This window comes from Macaca fascicularis, chromosome 11, assembly GCF_037993035.2.
Source record: "Macaca fascicularis isolate 582-1 chromosome 11, T2T-MFA8v1.1".
Lineage (NCBI taxonomy): Eukaryota > Metazoa > Chordata > Mammalia > Primates > Cercopithecidae > Macaca > Macaca fascicularis.
In genome coordinates, this window is record NC_088385.1 from 888,881 (window position 1) to 909,003 (window position 20,123).

Sequence of the window (20,123 nt, forward strand, 5' to 3'; positions counted from 1 at the left end):
CTCCTTTACCTGTCAGAGGTGCGGGGAGTGCTGGGAGGACAGATGGAGATTGAGAGAAGGGAGATTCTCCACCCCACCCTTGGCCGGGAGGAAGCACCGAGAGGAGCCCCTCTCTGCACCCTGAGGTCCGGTGGAAGCCGCGGGAAGAGGTCCCTCCGCTGGTGTGACTGGGCCCGTCTTTCATGGCGGCAAAGCCTTGGAAGACAAGTCCGTAGGCTGCAGCTCTCCTGCACCAGGGCCGCCCACCACCCTGGGCCCCGTAGGCTGCAGCTCTCCCGCACCAGGGCCGCCCACCACCCTGGGCCCCGTAGGCTGCAGCTCTCCTGCACCAGGGCCGCCCACCACCCTGGGCCCCGTAGGCTGCAGCTCTCCTGCACCAGGGCCGCCCACCACCCTGGGCCCCGTAGGCTGCAGCTCTCCTGCACCAGGGCCGCCCACCACCCTGGGCCCCGTAGGCTGCAGCTCTCCTGCACCAGGGCTGCCCACCACCCTGGGCCCCGTAGGCTGCAGCTCTCCTGCACCAGGGCCGCCCACCACCCTGGGCCCCGTTCCTCATTTGTAAAAGTGGGGAGGGTGGGAGGCTGCATTAGATGACCTTGAGGTCCCTTCCAGTCCTGACTTCCTGTCACTGTCCACTGGAGAGGCCATCCCCGCCGCCCCTGGCTTCTGCTCAATCCACCATCAACAACGAGTGTTGACCAAGCACTCAGCATTTGCCCGGCATGAAGGGGCTGGGGGACATAATCAAATAACACATAGGCCCTGGCTTCTAGGAAGGGATAGGTGGGGAAATAAGAGTTTATTTACTGGGCCAGGCACCGTGGCTCACGCCTGTAATCCTAGCACTTTGGGAGGCCGAGGTGGGTGGATCACCTGAGGTCAGGAGTTCGAGACCAGCCTGGCCCACATGGTGAAACCTCGTCTCTGCTAAAAATACAAAAAAATTAGCTGGGCGTGGTGGTGCATGCCTGTAATCCCAGCTACTCGGGAGGCAGAGGCAGGAGAATCTCTTGAATCCAGGAGGAGGAGGAGGTTGCGGTGAGCCAAGATCTCACCATTGCACTCCAGCTTGGCCAACAAGAGCAAAACTCCATCTCAAAAACAACAACAAGAAAAAGAGTTTATTTACTGAGCACATACTCTGTGCTAAGCACCTGACCTCTGCTGCCTCCTTCCTTCCTCACCGTAACCCCCTAAGGTAGGAACGGACCTCCATTATACAGACAAGGGTACCAGGACTCAGAGGAAAAGCCAGTTGCCCAAAGCCACACGGTGGTAGAGCTTGGATTTGAGCCCATGTTGTTGACCACGATGACTCTCCTCCTCTGGAAAATAGACAGTGACTCTCTGAGGACAGCTCCTAGTGTTCCAGGGGACAGAGCAATGAAAGCTGCAGTCATCCAGGAAGGCCTCCTAGAGGCGGTGGCTGAGCACTGGGCCTCAGGGGAGGGGCAGAACTTGGAGGCTAGTGGGGAAGGAAGCAGCCTGAGAGAACCAGCTCCACAGAGCAGGCTGGACCGTGTCTGCTCCAGGCAGCAAGGTGTCTTCTCAGAGTAGGCGGGAGGGCTGCAGCCGCGGCTCAGCCTGCTGCGGCTCCAGAGGAACAGAGGAGGGGTCAGGGAGGAGCAGAGCAGGAAGCCCCAGTCCCCACACCTGGAGCCCACCCCCCTGGAAAGGCTTATGCCCAAGCCAGGCCGGGCACCTTCCCTCCTCCAGACTCGCTTGGTCAGTCTGAAGATGAGCTTAGTGTGGATCAGCTTCCACAGCCACCTGAGCCTGTGCCCAAGGAGCCAGGCCACCGATCCGATAATTACAATAGGTAACACGTGTAGCAGTCACCATGCGCCAGGCACAGCTTCAAGAGTTGTAAGTAACGTCAGCCTTCCAGTATCCCTGTGAGGTAGGTACTGTTACTGTGCCCATTTTATGGATGGAGGAACAGGTGCAAAGAGGCTGAGTGACCTGCTCAGGGTCACACAGCTAATAAGAGGCAAAGCCCAGACGCACTGCTCTGCTGTACTGCTTCTAAGCAGAGGTTCCTGAGCCCTGGCCATAGCTGCCCCCTCCCTCTGTCTGAGATGCCTCCCCAGGTTCGGGTTCTTCTCCTTGCCCAGGGCTCGTCCCTGCCGTGATAGCCCCTCCCTAGAGGAGACTGAAAGACATCCCCTCCAGTCCTTGCCACAGCAAAGGCCAGGCCAAGTGCCTAGCTTCTCTCCCCGACCCCCACATCCACATGCACCCTGTCCCCCTCTCCCCCAACCGAGCACCGTTGCCTTTTGTTCACAGTGATGGCTCCTGCGCCCAGGCCAGTGGGGGCATGGAGGACTCCGTGGTGGCAGCGGCGGCGGTGGCAGCCGGCAGACCCAGTGCCCATGCCCCGAAGGCTCAAGCCCAGGAGCTGCAGGAGGAGGAGGAGCGGCCGGGGGCAGGGGCTGCCTCCCCAAGGGCTGGCCCCCAGCACATGGCCTCTCCCGGCCGGCAGCAGCCTGCCCTGGCGACCGCGCTGTGCTCCCACACCCCTGCCGCCTCCGATTACGAACTCTCCCTTGACCTAAAGAATAAACAGGTACCCAGGGCCTCCCAGGGGGGCGGGGAGGGTGGTGAAGGGGCCCTGTCTTTGGGGGCTGTCGAGGGTACCAGGGATGTCCCTGCTGGGCCTCCTCTGCTACAGGCACACCTCTTTTGCCACAGTTCTCCTGCATTGAAAGACCTAGTTTGCCCTTCCCTGGACCAGCCACAGGCCTCTGCCTTCTACCATGGCAGGACTCATACCCTCGCAATGCCAGGCCCTTGGGCAGCATGTCCAGGGGCTCTGCTCCTTGAACAGTGCTCAGTAAGCCTCCCCTGCCCCACAGACCACTAGGCGAGGAGCCCATTGTTCTCTGGGAAGTCCCCACCTCCACCTGCTACTGAGAGGCCATAGTCCAGTTTCCATGCCCACCCAGGGAGTCGATGCCAGGCCCCCACAGGCACACACGAGGCACAAAGACAAAGGTCTCCTGGAAGCAGACAGGATTCCCAAGATCCATCCAGACTGGGGGAGTCCAAAGCTCCCCTATTGGAGAACAAATTCCATGGAGGGGCCTGGGCCTCCATCTTCCATTCAGGAAGAGAAAGTGGCCAATTGTGGGGCCCCCATTGAACCCCCCAAAAAGATAATGCCTCAATTTGCCTTGGCAGACAAGAGTCTTGATGGAAGGGGTGTGTGTGTGTGTGTGTGTGTGTGCGCGCGCGCGCACTGCGAGAAAGGTATGATGGCATGATACTGTTAAAGAAAGGGCTTTGAACTTGGAGATGTAGACGTGGGATCCAATCCTTGCTCTTCCTCCTGATGAACCCAGTGGCTTTGGGAGTGCCAGTTAAGCCCTCTGGGCATTGATTTCATCATCTGCAAAATTGGAATTAACTTTGAATCATTTCCAAGGCCCCTTCTGCCCCAAAATGTGAAGGTTCTAAAGAACAGTGCTTCAACCCAATAGGCAAGGTATCTTCAGAAAGGAAGCTTAGTCTCCACTAAGACTGAGTCAAGCCAAACTAACCTGCTTCCTCTCTTAGCATCGATGCCAAGCTCATGTCCTGGCTCAGGCCAGCTGTAGGCAGCACATCAGTAAGGGTTTGACCAAATCCCCCAAGATATCTATGTGCACATGCTAGGAATGCGTGGATTACTAACAATGTAGTAGGCGGGATTGTTCTCAAACCAAATTATCCAAAAAATGTCCATCAAAAAAAATCCCAGAGAGTTAAGTGGAAGTGCTGTCCAGGTCGACCATTAGACAGGGCAGCAAATTGAGGCACACAAGTTACATTCACCTGGCTGCTGATGACATAAGGCTGAAAGAGAACAGCTGATACCTTGGCGATAGCATCACAGACTTTGTAAAAACCTCATCAGGGGCCGGGCGTGGTGGCTCACACCTGTAATCCCAGCACTTTGGGAGGCCGAGGCGGGGGGATCACGAGGTCAGGAGTTTGAGACCAGCCTGACCGACATGGTGAAACCCCGTCTCTACTAAAAATACAAACATTAGCCAGGCATGGTGGAGGGCACCTGTAATCCCAGTTACTCGGGAGGCTGAGGCAGAAGAATTGCTTGAATCCGGGAGGAGGAGGTTGCAGTGAGCTGAGATTGCACCACAGCACTCCAGCCTGGTGACAGAGCGAGACCCTGTCTCAAAAAAACAAAACAAAATGAAAAACATCTCATCAGGACAGAAAGATGGTTTTAATGAAAAAAAAAAAAGTCAGATGAAATGTGGAAAAATCTAAAATTCTGCTCCTAGCTTCGGAAAGCCCATAGCACATATAAGAACGTATAAGACATTCAGGCTCCAGCCTGAGAGACAGACCTTAGGGTTTCAGGTGCCTGGAAGCTCAATCAGGAGCAGGGGAAGCAGCTGCCGGAGCAGGGAGGGCCCGTTTCACACTTCACAGGAGGCCCACACTGCCCGGCAGAAGGGAGTGCTGCACCCGCGGCAGCCCCGCGTCGCTGATGGTCAGGACCCTTGAGATCCGCGCTTGGTGCTGGAGGCTGCATTTAAGGGAGGAAACAAGAACCCTGAGGTTCATGATGAGCAGGAGGATGGGCTGGGATTATGTGGAGAGATCGCAGACAGGAAAACAAGTTTTAGATATAGAAGGGCTGCATGTGAAAAATGATTTGATGCATTTTCTATCATTCCAGCCAAAAACAGTGGCACCAGTGTATGAAGGCTATAGGAGGCGGAGATTTTAACTTAATTAACAAATAAACTGTTAAAAATGTGGAATGCCCTGCCTGTGAGGTAGGGAGTTCTCTGTCTCTGGGAGTGCCCAGGCGGGGCTGGGTAACCATCCATCTGTGACGTATAGTGTGATCTGGGGGCCACTTGGCCAGATGAGGGTCCTCTGCTTCTTGAGGTCAAAGACCATCTCTTATCCGTTTTGACACCTCCCCAGCATCCAGCAGAGTGTGCTGGGCACAGTAAGAGCTCACTGGGTGAGGCTTTTGTTTGTTTGTTTTGTTTTGAGATGGAGTTTTGCTCTTGTTGCCCAGGCTGGAGTGCAGTGGCACAATCTCGGCTCACTGCAATCTCCCCCTCCCGCGTTTAAGCAGTTCTCCTGCCTCAGCCTCCCGAGTAGCTGGGATTACAGGCATCCACCACCACACCCAGCTAGTTTTGTATTTTTAGTAGAGACGGAGTCTCTCCATGCTGGCCAGGCTGGTCTCGAACTCCTGACCTCAGGTGATCCACCCGCCTCGGCCTCCCAAAGTGCTGGGATTACAGGCGTGAGCCACTGCGCCTGGGCTGGGTGAGTATTTTTTAAAAATAATGATGCTGTGCAAAGCAACAAGGGAATGGGGTACCAAGAAACAAAAAATAATGCTCGTGCCTGCCCCCAAAAGAGATTACAGTTCCACTTAAGGAGTGTCCAGTCAATAACACCAGAAAAAACGTGTGTATTGGTTTGGGCAGGTGAGTTAGTTTGGTTTTGACTGACTGGGTGCTGTATCGGGGTTGGTGCGGGATTCTGGTTGGTACTGTGGGCTTTTTCTATGGGGGCATAATTCTAATAGATGGCTTCTGTATGTTGGCCAGATTGAGTCAGGTGAGGTGAGGAGTGGCAGTGGGTGCAGCGGGGCCCTCTGCTGAATGAGTCCAGCCTGGGAGAATAGCTTGGTTCCCCTGACCTGTGTATCCCTTTAGACCAAGTGTAGGCTGGGGGTTGGGGGAAGGGGACAAGTAAGGCTTGAGGAGGCTAGAGCAAGGTTCTTGGAAACATGGCACCATTTATAGGAGACTGAACTCTACTCCTCTCTCTTCTGCCATGAGCTGTATGGCCTTGAGCAAGTTGCTTGACTTCTCTGGCCTCCGCTGCCTCCTATCTCTGGGACTTCACAGGCTCTTTCCTGGGCCTCAATCTCTGAAGCTTCCACACCCCTGCACTTAGCCTTCTCTTGCTTTAGGACTTGCTTTAGGTACCTCTTCCTCCTCTCAGGCAGCTTTCCCTGCCTCCCAAGCCTGCACTGGCTGCCCCTCTCAGTGATCCCACAGTACCCAGGTGTCCCCTGTCATAGCCCTTCAGCCCTGTGTCAGCATTTCCTGTTTGCTTGACCCCCTCCTGAAGGCAGGTGCATGACTTGGTCCTCAGTATATTCTCAGTGCTTAATGCAGTGCCTGGCGAAGAAGCTGCTGGAAGGATGAGAAAGGGAAAATGGTCACTAAGTGACATAAAGGGGGATGGGTATACAGCCTGGGGCCCGGAACCGACTGCCTTAGGTCTCTTTGAGACCTAGGACTTGGTATCCCAACCCAGTGATTCCGCCAGCCACCCCGAATCCTGTGTTCCATGGCCTGGGAGGAGTGCTGGACACTCTTAGCTCCCCAGCCCGCCGACCCGCCAAGCCTCCTGTGTCAGCCAGTCCAGATCCCCAGGAGTGTTTTCCTTGGCTCTTCTCCCTCCTTCACCTCTGCTCTAGCCCCAAGCCCCACTGACTCTGCCTCTTAACAGTTCCGGAATCCCACCGTCTCTTGCCTTCCCCACTGCCCCTGCCTCAGGAGGCCAGGCCACCCTTCCTCTTGCCTGCACCCCTGGCGAGACCTCCTGCGCTTCCCCTTCTTTGAGCTGTGCTCCTTCCAGCCTCACCTCCACAATGCAGCTGAGTCATCTTCCTAAAGTGCACCTCTGACCGCGGTGATCCCTGGGAGAGCCTCTGATGGCGCCTCCTGGTGTGCAGGACAGAGGTCTCTCCACGCTCCCTGCCACAGTCCCAGCCCCATGGGGGTTCCAGCCGTTCTTATTTGCTGTCCTGATTCTCAAGCCACCCTCACCTCTGGGCGTTCGTGTGGTTTTTGTTTCCTCTCCTGGCGACACTCCTCGCCTGTCCCTGACCCCGTCTGCTGCACCTGGGAGGCTTCACCTGGGAGACTTCCGCTCGTACTTCAGGTTGCAGCCGAGGCAGGTGCTTTTACCCATTGCCTGTTGCCGCCTCTGTGCTGTCTGGGAGTGGGAGCTGTTCTGCTTAACAGCGTGGACCATGTTCTCAGGGCTGTGTGGAGTTGAGCAGGTGGTGCCCGGGACACCTCCAGGGTGCTGCATAGCCCACAGGAAGAGCCGGTGCTCCTGGAGCTGTGCCCTGGGAACTGCCCTGTCCTTGCCCACCTTTGCTGCCCTGCACCTTGCACAGTCTTGGGCACCTAGGAAATGCTCACCAGGGAAGGAACATAGGAATGAAGGCACAAGCAAGTGAATGACCGAACGAGGCCTGCGCTCCAGCTTCCTGGCCCCTTCCCCAGCACCTGTCACAAGTCACACAGCAAGACGGTCCTCCTGCCAGCTCTTCTCCTCTGCTCCCTCTGCCTTCGACCCTCTCACCCCACGCCAGCAGTCCTGGGCGATACAACCCAGGGCGGGCCAAGGGTGAGCATGCAGGTTCCTTTGGGGAGCCCTTTAGGAAGGTGGCTGCGGCCAGGACATAGAGGGCCTAGGTGTGATTTTGAAGTTCCTCCAAGCCCTCGAGGGAGTTTGTATCCTGTTGCGGAGTGACTGGAGCCCTGCTTGGCCGTCTGAATGGCGGAGCCCCCTGGGCTGTCCACGCCGGAGGCTGTGGAGCTGTGGTCAGTAGCATCTGGACCCTGCTCCTCGAGCCAGGTCCTGGACGGAAACCATGTTCTGCTGGAGAGCAGCCCCTCCCCACAGATCCCCAAACCCCAAGCCTCAGGGTCCAGCCTCACTGTGGGGCACCTCTGCAGAAGATGTGGTGGCTGTTTCTGAGTCACTTTCCCTCTTTGCACCTTGGTTTCCTCATGTGTGAACCAAGGGTTGTACCAGAGTGCCTCCTGGCCCCTTCCCACGCTGAAGGTGAGATTTCTACCATGGGCACAGAGGGCACCGGGGCACTGGCCTACAGAGGACAGTGGTGAGGACGGGGCACTCCAGGGGTTGTTCCTCTCCCCAGTTCATTCAGTTTGGGGAACTGCACTGCACAGCCGCTCCGTCCCAGGCCCTGTGCTAGGCCCGAAGACACTACGATGCAAAAGATACAGGCCTAGTCATCAGGGCGCCCACAGCCCAGTGGTGGGCGGACACAGGCCGGTGGTGGGTGGATACAGCCCCGGTGGCGGACGGGCGGACGCAGGCCCGGTGATGGGCGGACACAGAGGCCGGTGGCGGGCGGACACAGAGGCCGGTGGCGGGCGGACACAGGCCAGTGGTGGGCGGACACAGGCCAGTGGAGGGCGGACGCAGACCCGGTGGCGGGCAGACACAGGCTGGTGGCGGGCGGATACAGGCCCAGCACCAGTGGTACTGCCTGAGCTGCAGCTCTGTGTCAGGTGAGCTGTAGCTCTGTGTCAGGCCCAGGCTAACAGTTGCCATGTGTTACCTCCCCAGGTCTGCACAGTGTCCCCGTGAAGTTGGCACCATTACTGTCCCATTTCTGGAATGGGAAGATTAAGGCTGAGTGATGTTAAGTAACTTGCCCAAGGACACAGCCCTAGGAAGTAATGCAGCCACGACACGGACTCCACAGCCCATGGTTTTGACCCAGTACCGTCCACCATCTCTTGGCATCACAGTGAGGAACAGGCCCCGTGGAAGTGGCACACAGGGTCTGTGGAGCATGAGGAGGGCAGGCAGCCCAGCCTGGGTTCAGAGCCAGCTCCTGGGGCAGCTCCACTGGAGAGTCTCGTGACGTCACTGCTAGCTGAGCCATAGCGCATCCCCCATGCCCACCTGGCTGCCCACTCCCAGGCAGGCCTCGATGCCCTGCGTGTCAAGCACTTGCTGTATTCCAGACAGCAGGCGGGGAGGAGGGCACACAGAGCGGGCGTGAGTCCCCTGCCTTGCAGGAGGCCACAGCCCTGCCCAGCACAGACCCGAGGCTCCTGTGGGCCTCTCTGAACACCCCCAAAGTGCCAGCCGCCCCAAGCTCTCTGCTCCTCAGCCTCACACCCGGGCTCGCCTGGCCAAGTTCTGGAGGCTCACAACAGGCTGTGCTTTCATGGTCTCAACTGGGGAGTCTTGGATGGGAGCAAACCCTCGCTCACATTTGGAGCCCCCCACACCTGGCCCGTGCTCCTCAGCACTGTGCCCCCCAGCTAGTGGCTCTTCCTCCCCACGCTCTGGCTTGGCCGCCATCTTTCAGCGGCCTCTTCAGGCTCAGCTGCCGCAGCAACCTGAAAAAAGGGAGCATGTTCTAATTAACACTGAGAGGCTCATTAGAGAGACGGAGGCCCCCGCGGCCCCTGCCGCTGCTGCTTCTGGCAGAAGCTGAGAAATTGCTCTCTCGGGAGGAGGCGAGGCCATCATTCCTCCTGATTTCTGGGGTTTAGAGGGAAGTGGGCAGAGCTGCTCCCTGGCCAGCGGGCTCAGAGACCCCTCCTTCCCTGGGGCTGCCTCCCTGCCACACCTCTCTCTGCTCTCTGACCTGGCCCTGGTTCAGAATGGGACTGGGGTAGATGGGAGGGCCTGGCTGTCGTGAATGGAGCTGACCTAGGCCATTAATGAGTCCCCAGGTCCTGCCAGGATGCCGGGGGTGGGAGGAAGGAGGGAGTCCTGGGTTCCAAGCCCAGGCCTGAACAAGAGTCCGGATTTTGATTTCCCTGGGGTCACAGGAGAGAATTCAGTTTAGTTCTTGTCTGCAAACAGCCTCAACCACAGGCCTGGCACAGCACTGGGCACAAGGGATGCAGAGACAGCTGTCTTGCCTGTGATGGACAGTCCGCGGTGAGAGCTCTGAGCAGGGGTGGCACTGAGCATTGAGGGTGGGGAGGAAGGTGTAGGGACAGTGCAGGTTGGGATAGACAGTCCTCGGTGAGAGCTCTGAGCAGGGGGTGGCACTGAGCATTGAGGGTGGGGAGGAAGGTGTAGGGACAGTGCAGGTTGGGATGGACAGTCCGCGGTGAGAGCTCTGAGCAGGGGGTGGCACTGAGCATTGAGGGTGGGGAGGAAGGTGTAGGGACAGTGCAGGTTGTGGGTGTAGCAGGCCCAAGTCTGGGATCAGTGGGGGTTGGTTGTTAAATGGGTTAGGACACATGATGGTGAGCCCAGAACTGAATTCCAGTGTTACTCAGGGAGCAGTTGCTCCATGCCGGTTAAGGTGCTGGGTGCTGGACAGGATGACTAAGACATATTTGATGCCGTGAATAACTTATGCTCTGTTGGAGCCTGGGGGAGGGAAAGGGAGGGAAGGATGGGTTGGAGAAATGCCACAAAGATTAGTGCCAAAGACTGAGTGCCAAAGAGAAGTTGAGGCCCGAGGCAGGGAGACCCCGTCTGTTCGGGGCATTGAGAGGGCTGCACGGAGGAGGCACATTTGAGATAGGTCTCGAAGAAGAGGACATTTCTACCTGGACGAAAGGGGAGGCTGGGAGTTGAGGTTGGGGAGAGCATTGCAGGCTGGGAGAGAACGCAAATGAGTGCCCAAGACTCGTGGGGGCAGCCGGGGAGAGCAGGCAGGAGCTGCTGAGCAATGTGGACTTTGTGGCCCTGCCAGATTGTTAGGGCTGGAAAACCAGGAAGAAGCGTTTGTATCCGTTTGGGGCAATGGTTGTCAAACAAAGAGAAGCCAGGTTGCTGCTGTCTGAGAGCTTGGGTCTGGTTCTGCGGTGTGAGGTGATGGTGGGAGTAAGAAGGACACAGAGATGGTAAGGATGCTGCGGACGTCGTCCAAGTGGGAAGACAGAGAGCCCTATGTGGTGACATTCTGGAAGGAAGATGGGTGATTGCAAAAGGTCTAGGGGTGGGGGCCCAGGAGCTACAGTCGGCTGACAGACACAGTGGACAGGACAAACAAAAACCCCAGGACAAGGCGAGTTTCCCAGGCTGGGTGCTGGTCAGGCCAATAAGGAAGTCAACAAGAGCTGGTTTGGGTGAGGTAGGGAAAACAGTCTAGATGGACAGAGGATCCACAAGCTGTTGGAAATGTGAGTCTAGGATCAAGGCTAGGAATGGAGACTTGAGAGTCGTTCCCATCATTATCACTGTCACCATGAAGCAGTTACCACTTAGTAAGCTGCTGCTCTGTGCTGGGTGCTACATGAAATAATTTCATCCTCACGAGAAGATACAGGGTCAGCAAGATAAGCCCTACTTAATAGATGTGAAAACTGAAAGTCAAAGATGTTAAATTCATCCAAGGCCAATCAGCAGGGATCTGGGGCTGGCCATTCCCCTTATTTGCCACTTGGCTCACCGGCCCATCAAAGTAGAGTGAAGTTAAGAGAATGCACTGGGTCCTCAGAGGGAAGGCAGACAGGGCTGAGAAGGTGTCAACCTGGGGAGCCTGTTTAGAGTGACCCGGAATGCTCTGCCTGACACAGCTCTCCTCTTAATTCATTGTTAATTATCACCTGTCACGGGCTCCTCTGATGATGTCCAACACAGAAGCTATGGAGAATGTCCAGAGTGTACGAGGAAAATTAAAACGTGTGTGGAGACTGGCAGCGGCACCCATGTGACTCGTAACCAGCGCACGTAGGGGTTCTGTGGCCAGAATACAGGATTAAGGGGTTGTAGGGAGACAGGACAACCAGGATAGACTGAGTAATAAGCACTGGGGAGAGCTGCAGTAAGGAGCGGGGAGGGAGGCTGAGGAGGCCCTTGGGCTGAGTGACAAGCCCCAGATCTGCCTCTTCCCTGCTGATGGGCCTTGGATGAGTTTAACATCTTTCGCCCTTGACTGAGACGGGAGGCAGCAGGAGCCAGAGCACAGGGCTCAGGGCAGGGTTGGGTCAGTATCTGGCATTTGCTCCTGGAGTGAGGCAGAGGCTAGAGGTTCAGTGGAAAATAGGAATAAAGGGAATAGGCTAGTGCCCCAGAGGCAGTGGAGTCAGCAGAGTTACGTTGTAGCCTGGGGAGATCTGGAAAGATCTGTGGCCAGGTGCAAAGCTGCAGATAGAAGGAAGGAAATAGGAGTAAAAAGAGCACCTGTGGGGTGAGCTGAACACACAAAGGAGGCAGGAGGGGGAGAGCATCTGCTGTGGGTCAGATTAGGAAGGTTTTTGAGAGTCACAAATATAACTTTGGAATTAATTTGTCCAATACATACTTATTGAAGACCTACTATGTGCTGGGCACTGTCCAAGCGTTGGAGGAGACAGCAGTGACCATGGAGGGCAAAATCTGCCCTCGTGGGGCTTGATGTCTAGTGGAGGATGTGATGGGACAGATTCAAGAATGTAAAATCTGGTTTTCTTTCCTGCTTGGGTGAAGTATAGACATCGCCCAGTAGTAGACGGAGTCTCCTAGGGTTATATCAGCTAGTCTTCTGCCTTCAAGCAGGATGACACCATGCCAAGGGCCCGGACCCCATCACCGTTTTGGGAGCATCTCGAGCAATGGATTTCATACCTTCCCTGTGTTGCCAATAGCATCTCGTGCTGCAGAAGAATGTTCTTGGGCCTGGGGTTTCCCTAGAAGTACAAATAGGCCAGATGAGAAAGAAATGTGAAATCTGGCCGGGTGCAGCGGCTCACACCTGTAATCCCAGCACTTTGGGAGGCCGAGGCGGGCGGATCACCCAGGCGCCAGGAGTTCAAGACCAGCCTGGCCAGCATGGCAGAACCCCGTGTCTACTAAAAAAAAAATACAAAAGTTAGCCAGGCACAGTGGCGCACACCTGTAATCTCAGCTACTCTGGAGGCTGAGGCAGGAGAATCGCTTGAACCCAGGAGGCGGAGGTTATGGTGAGCTGAGATTGTGCCACTGCACTCTAGCCTGGGTGACAGAGCGGGACTCCATCTCAAAAAAAAAAAGAAATGGGAAATCTGTCGGTTTCTCGTGGTGCTTGAGTAAGGTTGACAGAGATTGAGAGAAAAGGAGCCAGTTTAGTGCTCAGTCCCCTTCCTCTCTACATTTCCCCTGGGGGAGGACTTTCCTGCCTGAGCCAAAGCCAAGTCCCTATTCCAGGCCTCAGGAAATGTGTCCAAATTCAGCAGGGAGAGTGAGCCAGGCTACAGTATTTCTGCAGGGGCAGGAACAGAATGCCTCAGAGGCAAGTGTCTGTGTCTGTTATGGGCGCCTGAGGTCATACCTGGTAAAGATCAAGTGGGCAGCTGTCCAGTTCATACCGTGGGCAGAATTCTAAGATGGCCCTCAAGTCCCCTTCACACCAGTGTACACACCCTCTATAATCCCCTTCCGTTGAGTATGGGCAGGATGAGCGAATGTGATGGGACATCACTCTGATGATTAGGTTGCCATTTGGTTGCTTTTGAGTTAATAAAAAGAAATGTCATCCAGGGTGGGTCTGAGCTAGTCAGGTCCGCCCTATAAATGACGCTGAGGCCCCAGACAGACACTGTCCTGTTGGCCTTGAAGGACTGAGCTATCCGGTGATGAAAAAGGCCACGTGCCAGGGGACAGCAGGCAACCTCTGGTGACTGAGGGCCTAAGTCCTGTGATTACAGGAGCTGAACTGTGCCAACAAGAGTGAGCTCAAAGGAGGACCCCACACCTTAGATGATATTGCACCCCTGAGTGCTATCTTGGTTTCAGCCTGGTGAGATCCTGAGCAGATAACCCGGATGAGCCGTGCCCAGACTAGATTCACAGAGCGACATGAGAAATAAACAGGCGCTGCTTCAAGTGGCTGGATGTGTGGTAATGTGCTGCACAGCAGTAGATGAGGAATACCCTTGGTGTGGTTTAGAGCACCTTGAAGACCCCTCCAATAGGGGGATTGTGATAGCACTGGGAGCTTCCTCCTGCTCAGGGCCTTGTCCCTTATGGAATGCAAGTAGCTTTGAGAGAAGCCATATAGGAAGCCTTAGTCGCAATTTACACCTGAATCTGCATGAGTTCCAACTGTCTCCGAGGGTAGAGTTGGATGCTGGGGGAGACGGAATGATGTCCCCAGGTTTGGGAATGGGGAAGGCACTGAATGGCCAGGCTGGAAGCACTGAAGACAAGCCCTGAGGATGCTGAGGATGCCCCATTTTACCTGGGATTGCCTTTGTGGATTGGGGTTGTAGCCTCAAGGTCTCTTGAGCTAAGAGGGTACCGCTGCTAGCCTGGTAGTGGGGCACCCATCACGCCCTGCAGGAAGGGAGCAGAGGACACGGCTGGGCTGTGGGAGGCAGGCATTCATTCTGGCTGCAGCCTTTGGGGGCTCCAGGGGAGCAGGAAGCAGGTGAAGTATTGTGCTGAGGGATGAAGTGCGGGCTTTCTATCTGTACCCCTCCCGACCCACGATCCCTGGAGAACATGGGAGTGACGTCGTTGTTCTTGCCTTCAGTCGTTCATCTCAGCGCACCCATCCCGATTCTTCGTTTGGGAAGGATGCCATGTGTACCTGGCATGTCTGGTTGTGAATAGGACATAATTTCAGGGACCGGGAACACGCTCACTTCCCAAACTTCTCTGACGGCTGATCAGAGTCTAGGATGCCACCATTTAAGCCCATCACCTTCTCACAGGCCTTGTCCCTTACTGACAGGCAGAAGCCTCTGGGGGCGTGGCTCAGTCATACCTTCCCTGTCCTTTCCTGAGAAGTTTCAATAGGGAGGAAAAGTGAGAGCGTAGCAACCTGAGAGGAGAAAGCCCATGGACAGGAGGACAGAGCCGAGAGGAGGCACACTGGCGCCCTGACAGAAGTTTTCCTGGGATCAGCCGGGCGCGGTGGCTCACGCCTGTAATCCCAGCACTTTGGGAGGCCGAGGCGGGCGGATCACAAGGTCAGGAGATCGAGACCATGGTGAAACCCCGTCTCTACTAAAAATACAAAAAATGAGCCGGGCGCAGTGGCGGGTGCCTGTAGTCCCAGATACTCAGGAGGCTGGGGCAGGAGAATGGCGTGAACCCAGGAGGCGGAGCTTGCAGTGAGCCAGGATGGCGCCACTGCACTCCAGCTTGGGCGACAGAGCAAGACTCCGTCTCAAAAAAAAAAAAAAAAGTTTTCCTGGGATCAGATCTGCCCAGGGGAGGTGCCATGCCCCCGAGCCCGCCCCACCCGGCCCTGCCTGGTTGGACAGCTCCCACCATAAGAACAGAGGTGACTCAAATTGGGGAACTCTTGGTAATGGTGGCCTGGAGGGACCCCCCTTCTTGAGACACCGACTCAACTTTTTAGCAAAGCCACATTTACTGAGCAGCTGACTATGTCCTGGGAACACACGGATGGTCCAACCCAGATCCCAACCCTTCTGATGTTCCCAGGGAAAAAAAAACAACACAGAGACGTGGCTGCTGGGGAAGAGTGGGGAAACACGAGGAACTGTGAGTGTTTTTAGCATTTCTGTTTTTCGTTGTGTATTATTTTTAAAGTGTGCACAAAAGTAGAAACAACAGTGTTATGAACTCCCCCCAGCTATCATCCAGCTGTAACCATTTTATTAATATTTATTAATGTTAATATTGTGTCACCTAACTCTTCCACATTTTTTGACAGAATATTTTAACACATATTCAAGGTGTCACGCATTTTACCCATAAATACTTCTGTGTGCGTCTCCAACATGAACTAAAAAAAAAACAGACACAAAGTCTCACTTTTTTGCCCAGGCTGGAGTGCTGTGGTACAGTCATAGCTCACTGTAACCTCCAACTCCTTGGGCTCAAGCAATCCTCCTACCTCAGCCTTCCCAGTAGCTGAAGACCACAGGCATGCACCAGGACACCCAGTTAATTTTATTTTATGTTTGTTTGTTTGTTTGTTTTAGAGAGAGACAAGGTCTAGCTGTGTTGCCCAGCCTGGTCTCAAACTCCTAAGCTCAAACAATCTTCTCTCCTTAGCCTCCCAAAATGCTGGGACTGCAGGCCTGAGCTACTGTGCCCGTCCATGAGCATTTTGTAATACCCGCCACAGCATCAAAATCTGTCCACGATACACAGCACCTCCCTCCTGGCCCTTAGGACATTACCAGTCCCCAGAACGGACCCCTCCATCCTACACCTCTAGGAGTCTTGCCATGTGGCCGTGACATGCTAGGCGGTTCAGACTTGAGCTGCCCAGGAGCCCCCCACTGTCCATTCCTGGGCCCCACCCAAGTTTGTCCGTGTGACTCCACCACTCCTCAGAGGGGTTGACCACCTTTCCCCTCTGAGTCCTTCCTCCTCTCTGTCTCGTCCTTGCAGATTGAAATGCTAGAACACAAGTACGGGGGTCACCTGGTGTCCCGGCGCGCCGCTTGCACCATCCAAACCGCCTTCCGCCAATACCAGCTCAGCAAGAACTTTGAGAAAATCCGCAACTCGCTTCTGGAGAGCCGCCTGCCACGGCGGATCTCCCTGCGCAAGGTGCGGGCACCCACGGCCGAGAGCCTGGCGGCCGAGAAAGCGCTCATGGAGGGCTACGGCCTCATGGGGCTGCCGCTGGTGCGCGCGCCCTCCCTGCCGCCCACCTTCGCGGGCACCCTCACCGAGCTGGAGGACTCCTTCACCGAGCAGGTGCAGTCCCTGGCCAAGTCCATCGACGACGCGCTCAGCACTTGGAGCCTCAAGACCATGTGCTCCCTGCAGGAGACCGGCGCTTACCAGCTCCACCAGGCCCTGCAGGCGGCCGCGGGGCCCCCAGGCCTGGAGGGCGAGATGCGGGAGCCGGAGAGCGCAGGCCCCGGGCCGGGGGATGAGGCCGCGGAGACCCCCGGCCTGCCCCCGGGCCACAGCGGCACCCTCATGATGGCTTTCCGGGACGTCACGGTGCAGATCGCCAGCCAGAACATATCCGTGTCCTCCGCCACGGCTCTGTCCGTAGCCAACTGCCTGGGCGCTCAGACGGCCCAGGCCACAGCGGAGCCCGCGGCGGGCAAGGCCGAGCAGGGCGGGACCCCCGGGCAGGAGGCCGCGGAAGCCCCCGCAGTGGGCCGGGGGGACGCGTCCGCGGAGGACTCATGCACAGAGGCTGGGGCTGGGGGGGCGGTGGATGAAGCCACAGCAGCCAAAGCAGAGGAGGAGGAGGAGGAGGAGGAGGAGGAGGAGGAGGCAGCAGACGTGGGGAAAGGGGCCGAGGCTGAGGCAGGCGACTTGGAGCAGCTGAGCAGCAGCAGCACGTCCACCAAGTCCGCCAAGTCAGGCTCGGAGGTGTCGGCCTCCGCCTCCAAGGACGCCCTGCAGGCCATGATCCTGAGCCTGCCGCGCTACCACTGCGAGAACCCCGCCAGCTGCAAGTCGCCCACGCTCTCCACCGACACCCTGCGCAAGCGACTCTACCGCATCGGCCTCAACCTGTTCAACATGTAAGTCAGCCCTGGCCCGCAGCCCGGAGTGCTGGGAGGGAGGGAAGGAGGAGGGACACTTCCCCTCCACCAGGCAGGGCACCAGGTGACTGCCCACGTCATCCCAGGGCCCTCCAGGCGCATCTGTGCCTTGCCTGATCCCTGGGGTCATGTTTAGGAAGTACGCATTTTGTTTTTAATCATTCTGAGTTTATTTTAAGAGAGATTAAAGGAAAAAAATAACACATCGAACACATGCTTTCACAACTGTTACAGTTTAAGATGAAGCTAGGGTTTGAAAAGTAAGAGAATGTAAAAGAAAAGACAGTATTAAGTAAATAACAGTCCAGGCGGCTTGAGGATTAAGCAGCAATCATTCGGGTGGAATATGAAGCCAGGGAAAACGCATTAGCTCCCAGCGTTGATGAAATGCGGGGCTGGGTGGGGGAGGCGCCGTGTAAGGAATGCGGCAGAGAGCAGCAGAGGGGAGGGCTACCAGGAAGAGAGAGTGTGAAGCAGGCAGAGGCAGAGTAGAAAGAGAACAGGGGAGAAATGACCGACTGCCACAGCTCAGAGACCCCAGTGAGACCCGGACTGGTCCCGCACGGAATGTATACAGCCAGTCCCAAGCAGAGGAAAGGAAGCACACCTGCCCCTCCCATGGAAAGTCAAGTCCATGAGGCACTCGCCTCCATCCTCCACTCGCCCCTTCATAACCCCAAGCCAAGAGCGTCTCTCTCTGGCCCTAATGCATGTTCATCCATTCATTTGGCTGTTATTTATCGGGTGCCAGGCACTGTGACCACAGAGGGGAATAGGACACATCCGCTGGCCTCAAGCGGTCTCTATTCTAGAGGAAGTAGCCATTGTTCATAGCTCACCTTACATAAAGTATCTATAATCCTCCCAGCAGTATCTACACAGAGGTGCTACCATGCTGTTTTACAGAAAAGGAAGCCGGCTCACACCAGTACGGCGAGTTGCCCACGATGAAAGAGCTAGTACTCGGCAGACCTAGGGGAAGGCGGATCTGATGCTAAACCACCCCCACTTCCACAGTGTCACTTCTTCACGCACATGAAAACTCACACAGATACTCGTCTCCCCCAAGGCAGTAACTCTTAAACTATCCATAGCGAAGGACCAGTTTTGTTCCCCCACACCCTTCTGAAAATACATTGTGGGCTAATACTTTTGTAAAATACAATAAAAATGAGTTGCTAGAAAAACAGCCACATGCCTGCTTGTCCCGGAAATGTTGAAATGCTATGGAAGGTTCTGAGTGCTTACCTTGTGTTTCCGCACTTACCTCCTCCTGGACCTGTGAGAAACAGCTCAGGGAGGAGCATGGCTTCAAAGCTTGCAAAGGAAAGAAGGTGTGGCGGAGGTCCCACCTCTGTTTCTCCCACCCTCTCTCCAGGTTGGGGCATCTGCGGTGGGGACCTGCATATTGACAACAGGATATGGGTAGGGGGAAGGGCAGGCCTGGGGTAAGACCCAGGAGGCAGGGACAGGGTCCTTCTCCTCCACCTGCTCTGGAATTCACTTTGTTTGCAGACCTCCCCTGTCCTCCTCCTGGTCACACACCATCCTCTGTGTGAGGACATTCAGTGGGTGGAAGCTGTGGTGAGAGGTGCTTCCAATGGGAAACTGGATTTCCAAGGAACCTCTGGGCACTTCCATGGGTGGAAGACAGGGAGGAAAGAGTCATGATGGCTTCAGCTCACTCTCTACTGCTTCTCCCCGCTCTCCCCACCTCCAGAAACCCGGACAAGGGCATCCAGTTCCTGATCTCCCGCGGCTTCATCCCTGATACCCCCATTGGTGTGGCCCATTTCCTCCTCCAGCGAAAGGGCCTCAGCCGCCAGATGATTGGAGAGTTCCTGGGCAACAGCAAGAAGCAGTTCAACCGCGACGTGCTGGAGTGAGTATCCCGCGCTCCGGGCTCCCCCAACTCCTTCCCACACCCCACCTGCCCGGGCTCTCTCCGTGAGCTCCCTGGTGAAATCCTCGCTCCAGTTCTAACAGCTTCCAGCTTCCAGATTGTCCACAGGAACCAGAATCCCCTCTTTAGCCCATCACCCCAGTGGGCCGGAGCCCTGTCTGCCGTCAGAGTCATTGATGGAGTTCGCTCCAGGCCCGGCTCCATTTGAGGCACCAGGGATACAGAAATGGTCCAAAGAGACAAAGAGCCCTTTCTGTGTGCCACCCTCCAGGGCAGGAGAAACCAGGAAAAGGAAGGGGCCCGTGTCAGCACTGGGGTTCATCTCTGCCTGGTGAAGAGCCCCTCGGGGTTCATCTCTGCCTGGTGAAGAGCCCCTCGGCCCCCCTCCCCCAGGACCCACCCATTCTCCAAGGTTCATTTTCATATCGCTGGAGGCAAAAATGTGAGGCAGAAAGAAGAAGGGGTTAGACTGAGGGTTTTAGAGCAAGAAAATACTACAATTCCATAAAGATAAGTCAACCAACAAAATCATGACCAAAGAAAAACTGTTTGTTTAAAACCAAAGAAAATGGTTTTAAAGTCCAGTCGCAGGGTGGGGACCCCAAGGGGGCTGCCTTTGCCCCCGCTCAGCCTTGATAGTGTGGACAGGCAAGAGTCTCTTCACACTCACACCTTGTCCAGAATGGCAGGGCAGGGCTGGTGCTCCTCTGAGGCTGAGGGGCAGGGCCTTGCAGCTACTCCTTCCCTAGGACATCGGCTCCAGCCCCTGCCATGCCCCCCTGCTCTTTCTGGCTTCCACTAGTCCCCTAGGTTGGCCTCCTTCTTGAAGGTCACCATTCTTCAGGGACCCTCCCCCATTTATCTCTCCTCTTTCTCCTTGGGGACGGTCAGCAGAAGTGTCTCCCTGGAGGCCCTGGGAGGAGCTCTCCTTTTCATACTGGCCCCTGGAGCAGCAAGGGCCTGCCAGAGAGGGTTTGGACGCTGAGGGAGTCACCCACCCAGTGGTCAGCACCCCTGGAGTGGGAGTTCGGAGATTTAGCTTC

General features: G+C 56.1%; 1 protein-coding gene across 14 annotated transcripts in view; it reads left to right on the plus strand.

The window, feature by feature from the left end:
- Positions 1-20,123, plus strand: part of IQSEC3 (IQ motif and Sec7 domain ArfGEF 3) — a 117,199-nt gene that overhangs the window by 58,511 nt on the left and 38,565 nt on the right. For 12 of the 14 annotated variants that reach the window (XR_012419824.1, XR_012419825.1, XR_012419826.1 and 9 more), the window contains exons 3-5: positions 2,287-2,566; positions 16,057-17,156; positions 18,898-19,059. Coding sequence is in view for 11 of the 14 variants with exons in the window: in XM_005569704.5 (XP_005569761.3) it covers positions 2,287-2,566; positions 16,057-17,156; positions 18,898-19,059 (1,542 nt within the window). In the remaining 3 variants the exon portion in view is untranslated. The remainder of the gene's footprint in view (positions 1-2,286; positions 2,567-16,056; positions 17,157-18,897; positions 19,060-20,123) is intronic. The other 2 variants (XM_074005995.1, XM_074005996.1) reach the window with 1 other exon arrangement.